Source organism: Callorhinchus milii, unplaced genomic scaffold (assembly GCF_018977255.1).
Source record: "Callorhinchus milii isolate IMCB2004 unplaced genomic scaffold, IMCB_Cmil_1.0 Scaffold3, whole genome shotgun sequence".
NCBI classification, from domain to species: Eukaryota; Metazoa; Chordata; class Chondrichthyes; order Chimaeriformes; family Callorhinchidae; genus Callorhinchus; species Callorhinchus milii.
In genome coordinates this window covers 64,772,970-64,791,545 of record NW_024704744.1, presented here as the reverse complement: position 1 = coordinate 64,791,545, position 18,576 = coordinate 64,772,970, and the positions used below count along the sequence as shown (strand labels likewise).

General features: G+C 42.9%; 1 protein-coding gene across 1 annotated transcript in view; it reads left to right on the top strand.

Annotated features, from left to right (window-relative positions):
* Window positions 1-18,576, top strand: part of LOC103174876 (filamin-A-interacting protein 1) — a 102,176-nt gene that overhangs the window by 22,957 nt on the left and 60,643 nt on the right. Inside the window, 1 exon segment of the mRNA XM_042332877.1 lies at window positions 8,634-8,921. Coding sequence (XP_042188811.1) covers window positions 8,640-8,921 — 282 coding nt within the window. The 5' untranslated portion in view covers window positions 8,634-8,639.

Sequence of the window (18,576 nt, the reverse complement as noted above, 5' to 3'; positions counted from 1 at the left end):
ATGGGGGAAGGGTGGTGTAGGGGTGAGGGAAGGCAGAGAGGCGGGAGGGAGACCAAAGGCACGATCGAAGAGAAGGGTCTTGAGACCGGCCTTGAAGGAAGTAAGGGAGGAAGTGAGGTGAAGGGACCATGGGATGGAGTTCCAGAGTGTGGGGGCAGAGAGGCTGCAAGCCCGGTCACCGATGGTAGGGCGGGTCGGGTGGGAGACATGGAGCAGGCGGAACCCGCTGAACAGAGGGAGCGGGCAGGTTGGTAGGGAGTCAGCAAGTCAGAGAGGTAGGAGGGGGCAAGGCCATGGATGGCCTTAAAGGTGAGGACGAGGATCTTGAATTCGATCCTCTGAGGGATGGGAAGCCAGTGGAGTCGGGTGAGGGTGGGAGTGATGGGGTCACGGAGCCTGGTGCGTGAGAGTACACGAGCTGTGGAGTTTTGGATGATCTGCAGTTTGTGAAGGAAGAGTTGGGAAGGCCGATGAGGAGGGAGTTCCCGTAATCAAGCCTTGAGGTGACGAATGCGTGGGTGAGGGTTTCAGTAGCCTGAGGGGTGAGGTAGTGGTGGAATCTGGCAATGTTGCGGAGGTGGTGGTAGGCAGTGCCGGTCATGGCGTGGATGTGGGGGAGAAAGGACAGTTCAGGGTCAGACAAGACACCCAGGTTCCTGACTGGCTTCGTGAGGTTGAGTGTGCAGCCGTGGATGCTAATGCTGCCAGCGCCCGAGGTGCGGAGGCGCTGGCGTGAGCCAATCAGGAGGGCCTCAGTCTTGCTGACATTGAGTTGGAGAAAGTTGTCCCTCGTCCAGGGCTTCATGTCAGACAACCAGTCGGTCAGGACGCCAGTAGTCCTAGAGTTGAGGGTGGAGGCCGAGAGATAGAGTTGGGTATCATCCGCATACATGTGGAAATTTACATGTCATCTCTCCCAGCACTGCATTAAAACTTCAGGTTTCCGACAACTTTCTGACTCTGAGGCAAGACTGTGATCAACTGAGCTAGGCTGACATCCTATCCTCTTATGATGTATTGCATTATAACTTCTTTAAATTACACGTTGGCACATCAGTGCTGAATATAATAATAATAATCCTTGCATTTGATATAGTGCTTTTCACGTCTTATAGACGTCTCAAATAGCTTCACAGAGTATGCTGTAAAGTGAATTGACTATATTTGTGGGTGAAACGTGGCAGCCAATTGCGCACAGCGGTGTCCATCATGGATTGAAGTGACCAATTTATTATTTTTTTTCTTGAGGTATTATTATCAGATGTGTGGAGTAAGGAAGCTTGCCCAAGGTTTCACCCTGCCGGGAATCGAACCCAGGTCTCTCACTTGTGAGACGAGTTCTCTAACGACTGAGTTACAGAACTCCACTTCTTTAAATTACACTATTCATACTCAGGTTTGTTCATAAATTTGAACCAGAAATATGTGCTGGGTGCAAACAACTGGTAGGTTCATTGACAAACTGCGTTCAGTTCAGATACACAAAGAAATGATGAAGACTTCAGTCCCAGAAAGCAAACATATACATGGGCAAAACAAATGATAAATCCTCCATTGAAAAAAAATGCACTACTGACATCTACAGATGGGAAAAAAGCATTATAAACATTCATGTAACAACACAATAAATTATGTTGCTCAGGGTTTAGACTCCAAAGATATTGCTTTTATCTGTGGATATAAGTTTGAGATAATACATTTCTCCTTTCACTCTGTGTCATGTACAGGTCAGACTACATGTTTGCAAATTGCTTCCAATTGAGATCACAGTTTCAAAACCAAGCTTTCAAAACTGGATTGAACAGTAATGAAATGAAGAGCACGTTGTATTTTCAATTGCTCTTGCTTGGCTGCTACGCCCCTAACCTTTGGAACGTCCTCCCTTTACCCTTGCTTCTCACCCTTCTCTGTGTCTGTACTTTAATCCTGCATTGTAAACTTCAATCATACCTACAGTCACCTCCTGCCTCTCCTCTCCCATCTCCCTTGCTCAGTCTCTGACCCCATCAGTGTAAAGCGTACCGAGATGTTTTAAACATAAAGCGCCAGTTATTATGAATACATTTATTAAATACAGGATAAAACAAAACAGGACTTTGGCTTGAAGAAACATTATGGTTCCTTTATATATTTGAAGAGTGTTAGAGGGTCAAAGTTCCACCTTGTTGTAGCCTAGCCTGTAAGCCCATTTAGTCTAAAGAAAAGTCTTAAATTCAGCTCTTTAATTTTCAAGCAGGTTTTCCATAGTTAATAAAAAGAGCCTGAATTGAAGAATTTCCCACAATTTCCACAATTCTGTGCAATTCTTAAATGTTAAGACAAATGGTCTTGTGGGCGTGGACTACGTGCAATTTGGGGCTTCTGGTTGTGAGAATACTTTGAAGTGTAATTCCATGTGAGTCAGCGGAAGAAAAATAAACACAAAACATTGAAAAAGAGTTTGCAGAACATAAGTATTATCAGTGGGATTGTACCTTTAGCTGAATTGTTTTTTTTGCATAAAGGGTGTCAGTATTCAGACACAGAGTGCTGAGATAGAACCAGAAAAGATCTGAGCTTGTTTAATTGCCATGATAGGTATAGATAGTGTAGATAGTCTGTTACAAATACAAAATGAACAGCTGTAAATCCTGAACAACTGCTCTCCCAGCCATGTGATCTATTCCAGCTTCCCAATGCCCTATGGAGGGCAGTGATTGTTCTGCCTAGAAAAGGAAATTAATCTAGAATTTCCACATAAAGGGCAGAGAAATCAGCAATACTGGAGAATATGCACTGGGGAGGAAATACTAGAGTAGGTGTGGTGCTCTGAGTTCCATCTCATGGCAGATTTCACCAAGAAACACGCAAAAACTGGTCCTAAACCTCCCAGCTTCTGCTGGGACACTGAGAACTACAGCAAAGATAACAACACCAATTGTGTTCCACTGACTAAAATGCACTACATTATACAGTATTTTGAATGTCTTCAAGGAGGAACTACTATTCATAAAACGTACTCGGTGAATCCTCTTTTTGCATGCGATACCACATTGCCGTTTGCATTGTAAGTACAGAATATACTTATACAGTCGACCCCGCCATCCTCATCATCCACTACCTCTCCTTTCTCATCCACCTAAGTGGGACCACACTAGCCTGGTTTGAGTCCTACCTTACAGTCACCATCACTTTATCTCGAACAGTTTCTCCTCCCACCCCCACCCATCTGCGAGGTACCCCAGGGCTCCATCCTTGGCTCCCTTCTCTTCCTCATCTACATGCAATCTACATGCATCTCTTGGCAATCTCATCCACTGACCTGGGGTAAACTTCTCCTCCTTCAGCTGCGACTCCAGGTCCACCGATGTTCTGTTGGCTTGTCTGACAGACTTCAGGGCCTGGACATGCGCAAACTTCTTGCAACTAAATATTGACAAGATGAAAGCCTTACTCTTTGGAGCTGAGGATGGTGAGGAGGGGAAGATGACAAAGTGCGGTCAATGATATGTTTTGAGGAAAATCTTGAAAGAAGAGAGGGAGGGACCAGGTTAGAAGGACTTGGAATTGTTAGAGAGAGTGGGCGCCAAGTGGCTTAAAACCCACCTGCCAAAGGTGGGGCAAATAGAGTGGGGAACGTGGAGAAAGCCAGTCTCAGCCAAGTGAAGAAAAAGGCCAGATTGGTACGGGTAAAGGAGGTTGCAGAGGTAGGTTGGACAAGACCATGGAAGCATTTAGATGGTATACTGTAAAGTGGAGTGCTTTGTGATTTGTGGGTGACACTTTAAGTAAATCCTGTGAAGCACTTTGAGATGTCCTCCCCACATGAAAGGTGCTGTGAGATTATTATTATGGTTCAGAATCCTGGACGAGTGTCAGAAGGCAACGCACTCCCATTCTTCCGCCAGTGATGGAGACAGTTGTCCCTTTTGATCCTTACTCACTCCTGAAATGACCCAACAGTAAAAACACATTACATATAATAATAATAATCCTTGCCTTTGGTATAGTGCCTTTGATGTCAAGAGGGCATTTCAAAGAGGTTCACAGGATTTACTGTGAAGTGGGGTGACTGTATTTGTAGGCAAACCTGGCAGCCGAATTGTGTACAGAAATGTCCCAAGAGCAGCCATGAAACGATTAACCAATTTTATTTGGGGGATTGTTGGCCAGTTAATTGTTAAAAATCCCTCTTTTTTCTTTAACATCCATATAAATTGTCAGTCAGGTCTTCAGTTTAAGGTCTCATCCAAAAAATGGGACCTCTTACAATCAATACACCCCAGTATTGCATTGGAAATTCAGCTTAGATTATATGAGTTCAAGTCCTGACATGGGGCTTGAACCCACAACCTTCTGAGTCAGTCGTAAGGGAGGCAAGAGTTCTGCCAACTGAGCCAGGCTGACATCTCCATGTCTCACATGAGCATAAGCACAGCAATATCATTTGTGAATGTTACATCTTCAACCCTATTAACATTGTTACATTATTCTGTTCATTTTTAAGGAAGGGGTGGGGTGGGATGGTTGGTGCGTGGATGCAGTTACATCAGTAATGTTGAGCTCATTTCCTGAAATATGGCATTCATCCAACTCATGCACTTGTGTTTTTGTGAGGTTTTAGTCTAATGTTTACTCTTATTCTATTAGCCTTACATCAGCTTTGGACTGTTTTTCATTAATGTTCAACCTTCCCCTCCTCACACACACCGCTCTGAGCCTATGATGTAAATTTGCTCTTTGGACTGACAGTAACTGTCTCCTGACAATAACAGGAACTAATGTGGTGCTACAGTTTGAAATGGCTTATGAGGATCTTTGTAAGCAGCCCTCAGCCAATCTAAATTAATCCAGACCCTGTTCCTGTGCATGTGCAAAACAGCTGGACCTATGCACAGCTGGCGGCTCGGTCAATATTTTTAACTTTAGCGTTACATTACCATTACTGCATTACATTACATCCCACTCTCAGCTAAGCTGCCCATCCAACATTTTAACACGTCCTCCCGACGTGAAAGAGTCTATGTAAATTGTATTGTACTAACCATTAGAAATGGGTGTTAAATTAGTTTACAATAATGATGGCTTCTAAATCCCCAATACAAAAATAAAGCTTGCCTAGAGACTTGCATTCCACATACAAACACCGTTTGTGTTTTGTTTCATGCTGAAGAGAGCCCATTATCTGTGTGAATTGAGTCTGGCCATATTTTGGACATAGAAATGGTTTGGATTATGGGTTATCATATAAAGTCCAAATTGTCTACAGTCTGATCCAAAAACTTCTTCCATCAAGGGGTCTATACTCTCACTATCGTAGAATATGGTGCCAATGCTTTCTGTCTGTCCCTCTCTCTCTGGCTTTCACACTATGGATTTATGTTTCTGAGACACTCATCTCTCTGACTCTCTGTCTCTGTCTAACTTTATATCTCTTTGTTGGAGACGTCTCTCTCACGTTCTCTAACTTCCCCTTACTCTCTCTGAATGGCAGTTTGTTGGGGCTGTGCAGCTATATCACGTCCCTGGTAACTTTCTCCCACATGTATCGACCAACATTGTGCTTTGCTGGTCTCACACTTCTGCCTCAGAAAATCTTGCTTCGTTTCAGAAATTTATTTTGAAAGTTTTCCCTTGAACAAAGCCATTAAAATTAAATGTTACATAGTTGCTATATGTTTACTGTCTTCTGTTTATCTCTGTTTACTGTATCAAATTTCCTGCTATGAGAGAGTATGTTTTGAAGCACAGTACCACAAATAGCAAAGGAGCATAGCTTTTGAAAACTATGGAAAACACCATTAAGATTTTAAACTAAATCAGTGAGTTTTCTTAAAAATCTGTTAGTAAAAGGCATTGTCCAGTGTGGATCTGAGTTATTCAGACCAGCAATACCTTGGGATCATTTGTTGGCTTGTGCTGAGTTAGCTGATCTCAGCTGGGGCGGGGGTAAGGGTGGGAATTTTACTCAATACCCCAGGGGTAGTGAGGGAATAATAATAATAATAATCCTTGCATTTGATATAGCGCTTTTCACGTCTTCTGGACATCTCAAAGTGCTTCACAGAATATGCTGTAAAGTGAATTGACCGTATATTTGTGGGCGAAACACGGCAGCCAATTGCGCACAGCAGCGTCCCACAAACAGTCGTGGATTGAAAATGACCAATTTATTATTGTTTTGTTTTGGAGGGATTATTATTAGGCGTGTGGAGTAAGGAAACTTGCCCAAAGTTTCTCCCTGCCTGGAATTGAACCCAGGTGCCTTGCTTGCTTGCGAGTGCTCTAACCACTGAGCTACAGGACTCCACAAGATACCCATCAGCGGGCACAAATGGTCCAGGTAACCCGTAGACAATGCCATCTGTTGTATAATTAATCCCCAATCCCCCCCCCACTCCCCACCCCATACACTCACCGCCCTCCGTCACTGAAATATTAAGTGTTGTATCCGAAATGTACTGGATTTTAACATTTGCCTTGTTAAGCTCGCCATTGCAATGTTTGTACAATGAAGGATCTTCAAGTCATTGACACTCACCCTGGCAAAGTGCTGTATGTGACTGATCTCAACAGTACAATATTGGAATATTGGTTTTATCTGCAGTTCCTAAAACAAGTGACTTCCAGATTAAGATTTCCATAATCTTGCATGAACTTAAAATATTGAGACAAAATAGTTTTATTGGCTTACTTGGTGGAATTTGGGGGCTATGGTATTTACATCCTGTTCCCTGTCTCTAGGCTATCTTATTATTATGGACCACAATACAACTAGTTTGTGTGCAGCTGGTTCCATGGGAATGGCACCAGTGGAATGTATCCAGTCAGGGATTGAGTAATTCAGGTGTAAGAATAGATTGAGATTCTCAAGTTTCATTGACTTGCCTTTGGAGGTCATGGCAACTTTGCAGAACTTTCCCTCAGGTTAGGATAGTTGTTATTGGTCTATTGATGTAGATTATTGCTTTTGTTCCAAACTTTCCTGTGCACACGGCAATGGGGACTCTAAACCGGCTGTCGTTACCATTATGTCCATTGCTTTGAATCCCCAATAATCTATTATAATGATGATGTATGCAATTGCGTTACAATAAGTTCACTATTATTACAAGTATCATCCAAACCCACATTGTCTGAAAATCTTGTAGGTGCTTCACAGGATTTACTATAAAGTGGAGCAACTGTGTGGGCAATCACAGAGGTGAACCTGAGCTCATTCCTCCATTATGATCGCTGGCTGGTAAATTCTCTAGCTGAGGCAATGTTTCCCTTTATGCTCTTATTTTTTGACAACGACATGTTCCACCATGTCAGGGTGTAGAGAACGGTGTGGTGGCTGCATCTCCAGGATTTGAATGAGGGTGAGAAAGGCCTGGATTGGTTTTGGTCAAGCCATAATGACCACAAAAGCACCATTTCCATGGACACCATCCCATTCACAAAGTGTCTCCAGTGTGGTTGGGACCTGTATTTTCCTCACTGTTTTCCTTTAATCCTCCTGTGAATGAGCCAGTGTAACACATCCAATTCGTTGAACATATTAGTAGAGTTGCTTTATACCCAATGATCGATGGACATGAGTCATGCTTACAATGAAAGGGTTCAGGCAGCTTTTCACCATATAAACCACAAGATCAAAGTACCACCTTGAAATTTATGGAAACGACTTTGATCTCATTGTGCACAACACAATGCAATGATTATTTTTCTTGATATAATGGCACCTGAATAGCTTGAAGAAAGCAGGCGTAACATACACTCTGTTAGGATCATTGCGACATACGTAAGAAAGGCACATTATCCGCCTTTGAAGTAAGCACATGTGCTATCGATCTTGTGACTGCCTGAAGTCTGTAACTTTGAATGCACAGGTTTCTTTATCATGATGTTTATTTAACAAAATAAGAATTAAATTATTATAAATAAAAACTAATCCTCAAAGCATCCGCATGATTTTATCTGGCGCTTCCCAATGAGGTAACAAATGGGTTTCTTTTACTTGGAAGCTTCTTGGGTAGAGATGGAGTGGGAGCCTGAGCAGGGATGGAGGTGGTGAGGGTAGGAAGGCAACCGAACACACAGCCAAATACAAAAATATTGTATCTCTCCTCTTGATATAGGAGGTGCAAGCTAAATGCAGCATCAGTCACATCTCTAAGGGCGAGACTGTTGGGAGGGAGTGAATGCACAATAGTTGTTGACGCAGCTACAGCGCCCTCTTCAGTGTGTAAATAGGTACTTCATCCCTTCATGGGTGCCTTCCTGAGGAGGTAAATGTATAAAAATAAAAGAGAATTAATAGAAGGAAATGGAAAAGAGAAATTGAGTAGATAAGCAAATGTGGGAACCAGTGTATTCCATTCATCCAATCATTCCAGTTCAATAAACTGTGAACGAGTCATTCCTGCTATGCTAATATTCCTTTTTGAACAAGTGGCCCATCATTAGACTTCTACTGTATTTTTGACATCTAATAAGCTATCTGAGTCAGCAGAGTTATAAGGAAGTCTACATTTCTGGTTACCAGGGAAACCAAGGTCAAGCTCATAACTTCTTGTTGCTTTTGTGCACTTTTAACGTGACTGAAAATGGACCCAACTGTTGCCCACTCACACAGTGCAGCTACTCACCTGTCTTTCTATCCAACGTAGATTGGGATGAGGTCTCGCAGCAGTAGTGCGGAATGTGCAACCCACGAGCATGGATCAAGCACTCAACCAAACAGCAGCAATCGTGAGCAAAGGGAAGACGCTTGTATTGGGAGCAAAAAGAAGAAAAAAGCACATCGGCAAAGCGATGGAAAAAAGTTGGTGGCCATATCAGGCACTGTGAAGAAGCACTCAAGGTCCATAGAAGAAAGCGAACGAAGGAAAAAACTAATGGAACTTTCCAAAGATGATCTTCTTCGCCTGCTCAGCATCATGGAAGGAGAAGTGGAGGTGAGAAGTGAATAAGAGCATTTTTATAATTATGATTTCATATTTGTATGTTCCAGGCTGCTATTAACACCTACCTCAGTGGTTAGAGCACTCGCCTCGCGAGCGAGAGACCTGGGTTTGATTCCTGGCAGGGTGAACCCTTGGGCAAGTTTCCTTACTCCACACGCCTGATAATAATCCCTCAGGAAAAAAACAATGATAAATTGGTCACTTCAATTTACGACTGTTTGTGGGACACTGCTGTGTGCAATTGGCTGCTGCGTTTTGTACACAAATATACAGTCAATTCACTTTACAGTACTGCGAAGTGCTTTGAGACATCTAGAAGATGTGAAAAGAGCTATATCAAACATAACATCATCTTACAAGCCAAATTATTAAGGTGCAAAAGTGCAGTGCTAGTGGCTGTTGAACCATACCCTAATGTCTCCAAGAAAGGAGAGAATAGGAGGAAAACAATTGGAAGGAGCCCGATTCTGTTTTCAAGATTCAGCGCAATTCAGATTAGACACCAGCAACACTCTAACATGGAGCTAAAAAAACTTCAGAGAGTGAGGCTGCATCATCACTTTGGCAACATGCAGTTGATAGAAATGCCAGCAGGGTGCAATGTGCTGCTGTTTACTTACCGTAAGGATTCCATCAAGCATTAGAGGTAGCATTCCCACGTGTCACACCCACTGACACTCAGTATCTAGGTTTGGGTGTGACTTCACCAGCTGCACTCCTAGCTGATGTCAGGGATGTTGAGCCCGGCCAAGGTCAGCTTCAGCCAACCTGGGGGTTTAGGGAAAGTGCTGAGAGGCTATGATCTCACTGGTGTGTAGGCCGTTCGATCATTCCCATGGGCATCCAATACTATCTGGAAATCACAGGCCCTGTGCTGACAAAATCCATGTTGTTGTTGGCAGGGAATGTTCCCCGAAGACTGTGCAACAGCAGCCATTAATTCACAGTAATACCCATACAGATTTTAAACATTTCCTGATCAGAGGCCTGAACAGAAACAGGAAACAAAGAGTACAAATTCTACTGGACTCCTCAGCCATGATTTTTTTTTCTTTCTTTGTATAGTGGTGGGTTATTTTCAAACTCATGGCTCCCATGAGAAACAATCATTTATCAGAAGCTTAATTTACTGCTTCAGAAGTTGTTTAACCATTTCTAGTTTGGGCAAACAAGAAAGTACAGTAATGGCTGACTCAGTCTCTCTCTCTCTCGTTTCAGTCTCTGATGTGATTAGAAGATTTTAAAAAAGTCATTTTCTCATAAGGTGTTTCAAACTGGTCAGGAATCACACACGAGACCTGCTTTCTATCAAATGTGAGAACGCTGTCAGAGCTTGAGTGTAGGAGCTGGTTACATTGTCACAAAACCCTATTCACAACTGGTGTATCAAAGCACCAAGAAGTTGAAGGCTTTGGGTTTGCTTACTGCTTTTGTATTAAAATGACCACACTCACACAGATTGCACAAGTGCTTATCTAGTAGGGAAAGCTCGTAGACCTCAGGAGAACTTATATTTATATTCCTTTCCTCACTATCATTAGACCGTCATGGAAAACACACACTATCCTCACTATTCTGTCATGAACACAGAAGTGGTTTATCTGAAGGTCAGATTCAACAGGACTTAAGCCATGTCAGAGCAGACAGAAATAATACTTTTTTACACTGATATCCTGGAAATAATAATAATCCTTGCATTTGATATAGCGCTTTTCACGTCTTCTAGACGTCCCAAAGCGCTTCACAGAATATACTGTGAAGTGAATTGACTGTATATTTGTGGGAGAACGCGGCAGCCAATTGCGCACAACAGTGTCCCACAAACAGTCGTGGATTGAAAATGACCAATTTAATATTGTTTTGTTTTTGGAGGGATTATTATTAGGCGTGTGGAGTAAGGAAACTTGCCCAAGGTTTCGCCCTCTGCCTGGAATTGAACTCAGGTCTCTCGCTTGCAAAGCAAATGCTCTAACCACTGAGCTACAGGACTCCACAGACATTGAGCAAGGGCAGAAAGCTCTTCTGTTGGCTCATTAGATAAATCTGCTGTAGTAGTGATCCGTACAAAGTACCTCACCAAGTAGCTATTATTTACATAAGAGCCCCGACAATGATTGCTGAGGGCTATATGGCCATGTGGAGATGGAAACCAATACCTTAGACCAACATACTCATGTCAGCCAGATCAGCACCAGGAACCTCGGCTGAATTTTTCCAACCATAACCAAAGTTTTAGTGGCCGTAGTGGCACCACACCAGCTGACTCAGCACAGACCAGGAATCAAACTGTTGCACAGTCTTCGGTCTTTTCCCCCTGTGAGGCTCAGCTATTCAGTGAAATGGAATCAGCATAGGAACAATCAAATTACCAGGGAATAATTATGGCGGGAACATCTTACTCAGAGAAACCAAAACACGAGGACATAACCTTAAAATCAGAGTGAAGCTAGTGAAAGGCGAATCCTTAAAAGATTTATTTTTACTGTACAATGTTTCATGAGAATATGACTTTAGATATAGCTATAAATACAGTCAACCTAGTATGTGTGTGTGAGAGAGTGAGAAAAAGAGTGGGGGGATAGATCCGTGGCAAGTACTTAGGGAAAATAATAATAATGTTTGCATTTGATATGTCATCTGATCATGCAGTCAAAATGTCTCAGTGCACTTCACAGGATTTAAAACTATAATAATAAATAATCCTTACATTTGATATAGCGCCTTATCACATCTTGGAGACGTTCCAAAGCGCTTCACAGAATATACTGTAAAGCGAATTGACTGTATATTTTGAGGGCGAACTGTGTGCTTTGTAGGTGAAAGTGGCAGCCAGTTTGCATACATCAATATCCTCCAAACAGTCATGAAGCAATGAGCAACAACAACAACTTGCGTTTATATAGCATCCTCCATGCCGGCGGTGCCTCCGAGCGCTTAACAATGACGGAGCCTGAGGCTGAGCCAGGGGGAGGGGGAAGGTAACCTGAAGATGGGGAAGGAGGGGGCGAGGTGGGGGGTTGAGGGAGGGAGTTCCAAAGTTTCGGGGCCTTGTGGCTGAAGGCACGGCCGCCGATGGTGGAGCAGAGGATTTGGAGGACATGGAGGAGGCCGGACCCAGTAGAGCAGAGGCAGTGGGTACTGCTGTGGGGAGAGAGGAGGTTAGAGAGATAGGGGGGTGCCAAGGCAGGGAGGGATTAAACACTAGAGTGAGGATCTTGAAGTCGATCTGCTCTGGGACAGGGAGCCAGTGGAGTTTGGCGAGGACTGGAGTAATCGGGGTACAAAGTTTGATGCAGGTGAGAATGTGGGCGGCAGAGTTTTGAATGAGCTGAATTTTGTGAATAGTGGAAGAAGGGAGACCGGCAAGGAGGGTGCTAGAGTAATCCAGCTGAGAGGTAACAAAGACATGGACAAGGGTTTCGGCAGTTTTTGCAGTGAGGAATTGTCGGAGATGGGCAATGTGGTGGAAGTGGAAGAAAGCGGTGCTGGTCAGGGACCAGATTTGGGGGAGGAAGGATAATTAGGATTGAAACTGTTGCCTAAGTTGTGCATGGGTTTGGAGAGTTTTAAGGACAGGTTGGGTAGGTTGAGGAGGTTGGAACCGTGGGACAGAAGACGTCGACGGGAGCCAAAGGGTATGGCTTCTATCTTGTTGGTGTTTAACTGCAGGACATTTGTGCTCATCCAGCTCTTGATGTCCAACAGACAAGCTGACAGAACATCAGGGGACTGAGGGTCACAGCTGGAGGTGGAAAAGTAGAGTTGAGTGTCATCCGCATACATGTGGAAGTTAACCCCGTTTCTGTGAATGACATTACTGAGAGGGAACATAGAGATGAGGAAGAGTAGGGAGCCAAGCATGGATCTTTGGGTGCCATGCAGGTGATCGGGTGGAAGCGAGAAGAAAAGCTATTTGCAGGAATGTAGTGCTGGCCTTTTGTAAGGTAGGACTCGAATCAAGCGAGTGCGGTCCCACTGAAGTGGATGACGGAGGAAAGGCAGCGGAGGAGGATGGCGTGATCGACTATGTCAAACACGGTGGAGAGGTCCTGGAGGATGAGGAGGCAGAGGGAGCCCTGATCACGGATAGAGAGGATATCATTTGTTGAACATTTTGTTATTTGGGGGATGTTGGCCTGGACACTCAGAGCAACTCCCTTTTGTCTACACTAATCTCATTGTTATTCAGCTTCTTCACTGCCCCTGCTCGGTGTTGAAGCTACCTAGCCTACCTGCTTGCTATCATGCGCTCCAAACTTGCGGACTCGCTGAAATCCAATATCTGCATGAGACTCACAGGAAGAGAAAAATCAGTTTATAGCTTTCTACTGAACCATGGAGAAAGGATTTGAGACAAATAAAATCGATGCAGGAACAAAATCAATCTCTCGCCTTTAGTCAGAGTGTAAGCACCAGATTATAAGCTTCCATAAAGCACTTTGTACAAAAAACAATGTCCAATTAATATACTTGTCGGGAACTATTTTTACTGGATCACAGTGATGTTTTAATAGGGAGGAAACAGCAATTTGTTGTTACTATAATGCTCTCAGGTTTCTGTTTTCATTCAAATGATCTCATTTTCAAAGAGGGAAAAATAAAGTTATACAATTAACCCTTTAAGGACCACATTAGCATTTCGGTGCCTAAAAGGGAAGAAAGGCATTAATAGTTTCAATGGGTTAAATTTATTCTCCAAATCTTGCCAATTAATCCTTCCAGCCTGGGTGGGCAAACGGCTGTCAATCAGCCTATAGTAGGCATGGATGAGCAAGCTTTACAAAGTGGGCACAATATGGATGTGTCAGATACACACATATGGAAGCCAGTGGTCGGGCCTTCAACCTTTCTGCTCCCACCCACTAGAATTCCATCCCGGAGTCCCTCTGCAGCGCTCCCTCCCTTGTCTCCTTCAAGGCACGTCTCAAGACATTCTTTTGATCTGCCTTGGTCATCCTCCCAACTCCAATCCCTTGCTCTCCATCCCTCTTGAATCTAGCTCCCAGCTCGGGTGCAAACCCTTGACTCTCCAGCACCTTTGGACATCCTCCCGACATAAAAGGCGCTATATAAATTCAATTTGTTTTTGTTGTTGTTTGGATAAAGAAGGCTCTTTGGCCCATGTGATCTCAGAACACACATCCTACTGTCCTCCCATTAAAACATTAAAACAATTGACCAGGGCCTATGATTCCCTGGCTTGGCAAAGCTTGTCACCATTAAGCACACTGAGACACTACCTGCGTGAAGGGCGCAATATATAGTAAATGCCAGTTATTATTGTTGTAATTAAGTCCAGCATTCTGGTCTCAATCACCATTCCTGGTAACTATTCCAGCTATTAAATTACAGTCTGGGTAAAGAAATAGTTCCTAGTATCTGTACTGAAATTGCCATTTGCAACACTGAACCCGTGTCCTCTTGTTGGTGTGATTTGTAGAAAGATATCACAGAGTGACTGGTCAATATTAGTGATGATGATGTTGCCGTTTCCTTCACTACACTTCACAGTAAATTCCGTGAGGTTCTTTGAGACTTCCTCCCGATGTTAAAGGTGTTATCTCAAATACAAGGATTATTATTTTTTATTATGTCAATTATCAATGGAAAATTGGAAAATTAGCCTTTAAAGATGGTACTCTCAGTTAATAGCAAATCAAATTAACTTAAAAGTTGTTGCCACCATCAAAATGGAGGCTGAGAAAAATTGTTTATTACAGAATCTATAACTAGTTGAAGATGCTATCAGCCAGGTCCATGTAGACATACAAACATAAAAACATTGAGCTGTTCTGTCCAGAAGGGGGCCTTCAGCCCATTATGTATGTGCCAGGTATCTTTTGCTCTTTTTTAAAACCATATGTGTATCTGAGAGATCAATAATTGTGTGCACAACTCCTATCCATGGCAGCACCAATTAGTACAGCAGAGAGGAAGACTGCAACAGACAGTTAGGGGAAGGGGTGAAAATGTGGTCTGCTTTCATTTTACACTGCCTTGTGCTTCTCCATGCAGTCCTGCAGGAGACCAGCCCCCGAGGTGAGTCTGATTTATGCCTGTGCAGATTCAATCTTATAATTCGGTCAGTTTATATAATGGCAATCAGATGTAGGATGTTGGTCAGTTTCCGAACAGACTTGAGGCCGGCTCCGTTTGTCATTATAAGCGGTTAATCCATCAGAGGACACGCAAACACTTTAGAAACATGTGGCCGGTTCATAACCTACAGGTTACATACTCAGCCATGAATATAATGCCATTATATGATAGTGACGCCATATTTTGCACAGGTCACCATGGGAAAAAAAACATTTAGATTTGCCCTTTTGACATTGTTGACGGCAAGTTAACTGAATGCTCATTGTTCCCTGGAGTTTAATGACCACAGCAACTCCCAAGGATATGAAAAGTCAGTCTTCATTCACCAGCTCCAATCTCCTGCATAAGACTCTGCCTCCACCCTCCGACCAAGCAGTGCTTATTGACTGAAGCAGACTTTAGATGCTGCTTTACACAACAATGCTAAGTTACCAAGTTCAACAGAGTTTTGATAACTGGATTAAAATAATAACCATAGCATTCTTTGATATTAAATTGCAGTCCATATATAAGTGAATAATGCAATGAGTGTGAACCGTTTTAATATTTTTGCATTATTGGTATTTCTCAAACAAATTTATACTGTGGTGTCAGGAATAGTGAGTAGGACCAGTGATTAATACGTTCATTCTCCTCTGTCAGTGCTCAGTTTATTGCTCTCAACCAAGGTGGTGATGGAAGCACTTGCTCTCTGCCCACAACCCCAAGCTAAGAAGGCAAAATTCAGCCACGTTTGCCTAACCAATGATCCCTGCCCGTGTGGATGTTAGGTGAGGACAGCCTTTTCAACCCAAGCTGCAGTAGCTACTCTGTACAGTGCCTGATATTGCGCTTTGTGTTTATCCAGGTGAAGTACTGCTTATTCTATTCCATTTAACATGACCAGACAGCAAGATAAGTCTCTAAACACATTACATAACTTTATCTTGATTTCGGAACAATACAGTATCAGCAAATTGAATGTAAACTCTATGCTGACATTCCAGTGAATTGGTGAAGGAGTGCTGCATTCTCGAAGTGCCAACCTTTGGATGAACCAAAGTCCTGTTTGCCTGTTCAGATGGTACATTAAAGATCCCATGACACTACTTGAAAAGAGACGTTTCTCCTGGTGCCTGGCTAATAATCCTGCAGATAAAACTGATCATTCACTTCATGTCTGTTTGTGGGATATTGCTGTGTGCAAATTAGCTGCTGCGCTCACCTACAAATACACACACAATACACTTTTGCAGTAATTAGTTATGAAATACTTTGAGATATTTCAACATGTTAGGTGCTACATCAAATGCAAGGATTATCATAAGCAGTAAAAATTGCTTCAAAGCCCATTTTTGGCAGGAATCAACAAATTAATGTTTGGGTTTATGGTATTAAAAAAAGGAATCATTCATTTTAAAGAGGAAGTCGAGTGTGTTCATAACTTGTCTTTTCAGCATTAGACTTTGTTTAATCTTATGATAAATATTGAAAGGCAATAAAGGAATAACATTTTGAGATGATCATGATCTTGAAACTATAAACTAACCTGGGAAGATAGATAACTGAGACATTTGTTTGTCGGGAATGTTTTGAGCAATAAACGGTTTCCACAGCGGTAAGAGCCGTGGCCCAGGGTGAGATGTTGAATCATATTGTTGGGAAGAGTTAATCGCAAGGCACATTGCATCACTAATCTGTTGCTAGCTGTTAGTTGTCAAGCAGCAGCTTTTAATGGCCATTTCACACTGCACAGCTCTTATCCCTTTCATATTCTACTACCAAGCCCTGCTCAGCACACATTCGGACAAGGCATCAAAGACTTTTGCCATCTGCACCCAGTACTGTACTGCAGCACAAGTGGCCAAGAGACAAGAGTGGGAGCAGGAGGTTGGCTTTGCACAGACTAGCCTAAGGCCAGGGTTGAAATAAGCTCTGCTTGTGCGCTCAACTTGTGCAAAGCTCCACAAACCAATACCCATCAGTTGAAGTTCAATCTGGTCTTGACCAACATCCACTTTCCAGCAGCATTGAGGAGCAGGAAAATACTGGCTGATCCCTTCCCCCCTCCCAGCAGAGATGCTCAGGTACTTTTGAGTGCGCCAACTGTTACGCCAACTGAGATCAGGTAACTCAGCATAGACCAGGGATCTAACCTGGGACCTTGCAAATGGTTCAAATCCACCACAAAGCCTATTCACCCTTCACCCACTGAAGCAGCCCCAAGTTTTGAATCTACATTGAATCAGTTTGTGTTGCTGAGGCTATTTTTTTTAAAAAATCTCTCTCAAAGCCACAATTCATCAAATTTGTTTATGTGAAATAAACCCTCCCTAATTCTGAAATATGCTTCCGTTCAGTCTTATCTTTAAAACGATTTACTATCTGTTTTGTTTCCCCTGTTGATGTGATACAGGCACTCGGTGGGTGCACTGTGATTGGGTCGTGACACAGATGGGAATATATGTACAGAGGGCGTACGAGCATCTGCAAAGAAACATTAATCATATTAGCGCATTCCCAGGGCTCTCCGTAGTGCCTCACTCCTTCACAACAGAAGATGTGATCAGTTATAATTCCTTGAAGTTAACTTTTATCAGATGTTTGCCTTCAAATAGTCACACCATTTAAGAATAAAATCATGTGAAGCACTTAGAGACATTTCGACAAAATAAAAAGGTGCTATATCAAATGCAATTATTATTAGTATTGTCGTACAGCAATTTCAGGCTTCTTTTAATGGTGGTTCGCAACCATAATAATAATAATAATCCTTACATTGGTACACTGGCTTTCATGTCAGGAGGACTCCCAGTGCACAAGATACACTGTTAAGTGGTGTGACTGTTGTGTTTTGTGGGCCACTGTAAAGACTGAGGCTTTTAAGGCACACACAGTCGTGCTTTTTGGAGCCTCCCTCATTGCTCAGTTGGCAAAGTGTGACATTCAGCCCTCACAGAGCAGCAAGATGCTTCTCAGGAGTTACTGTTTGAGGCTTCATGCTTTGCATTTGTGTTTTAAACCACATTTAAAAAAAATTAAGCCTCATCATGTGTAACATGCCAGGAAGTGCAATCGTGGCAGTGATCTCACAGGACTACCACATTTGTGGTTTGTGAAATTGTACCAAAATGTCCTTGCTGTAAAGATTACAGTGTGTTCCCAAATGGTGAGTGTCTCCTCTGAGAGCAGCAGAACTAATGTGGGGATGATCTCAACAACATCAGAATGTGGTAATATTGTGGGAACATCAGTTATTTCTGACTTGAAGCTCTCAGCAACAAAGGATATATCCTCGATTTCCCTGAATGACATCCCTCACCATTTCGGAGTGCAATCTGAATCATCTTTCCTGAAGACGTAAAACACCCATTGTTCTCAATGTACGTAGGTTTATCATTTCTGTATGTTCAGGTGGATGTGAAAGATCCCATGGCACTGTTAGAAAAGAGAAGGGAGTTTCTCTCAGTGTCCAGGCCATCAATCCCTCAGATGCAATTGGCCATTTGCTGTTTCATGGAACATTGCTGCTGAATGCAAATTGGTTGTTGTATTCGTCCACAAAATA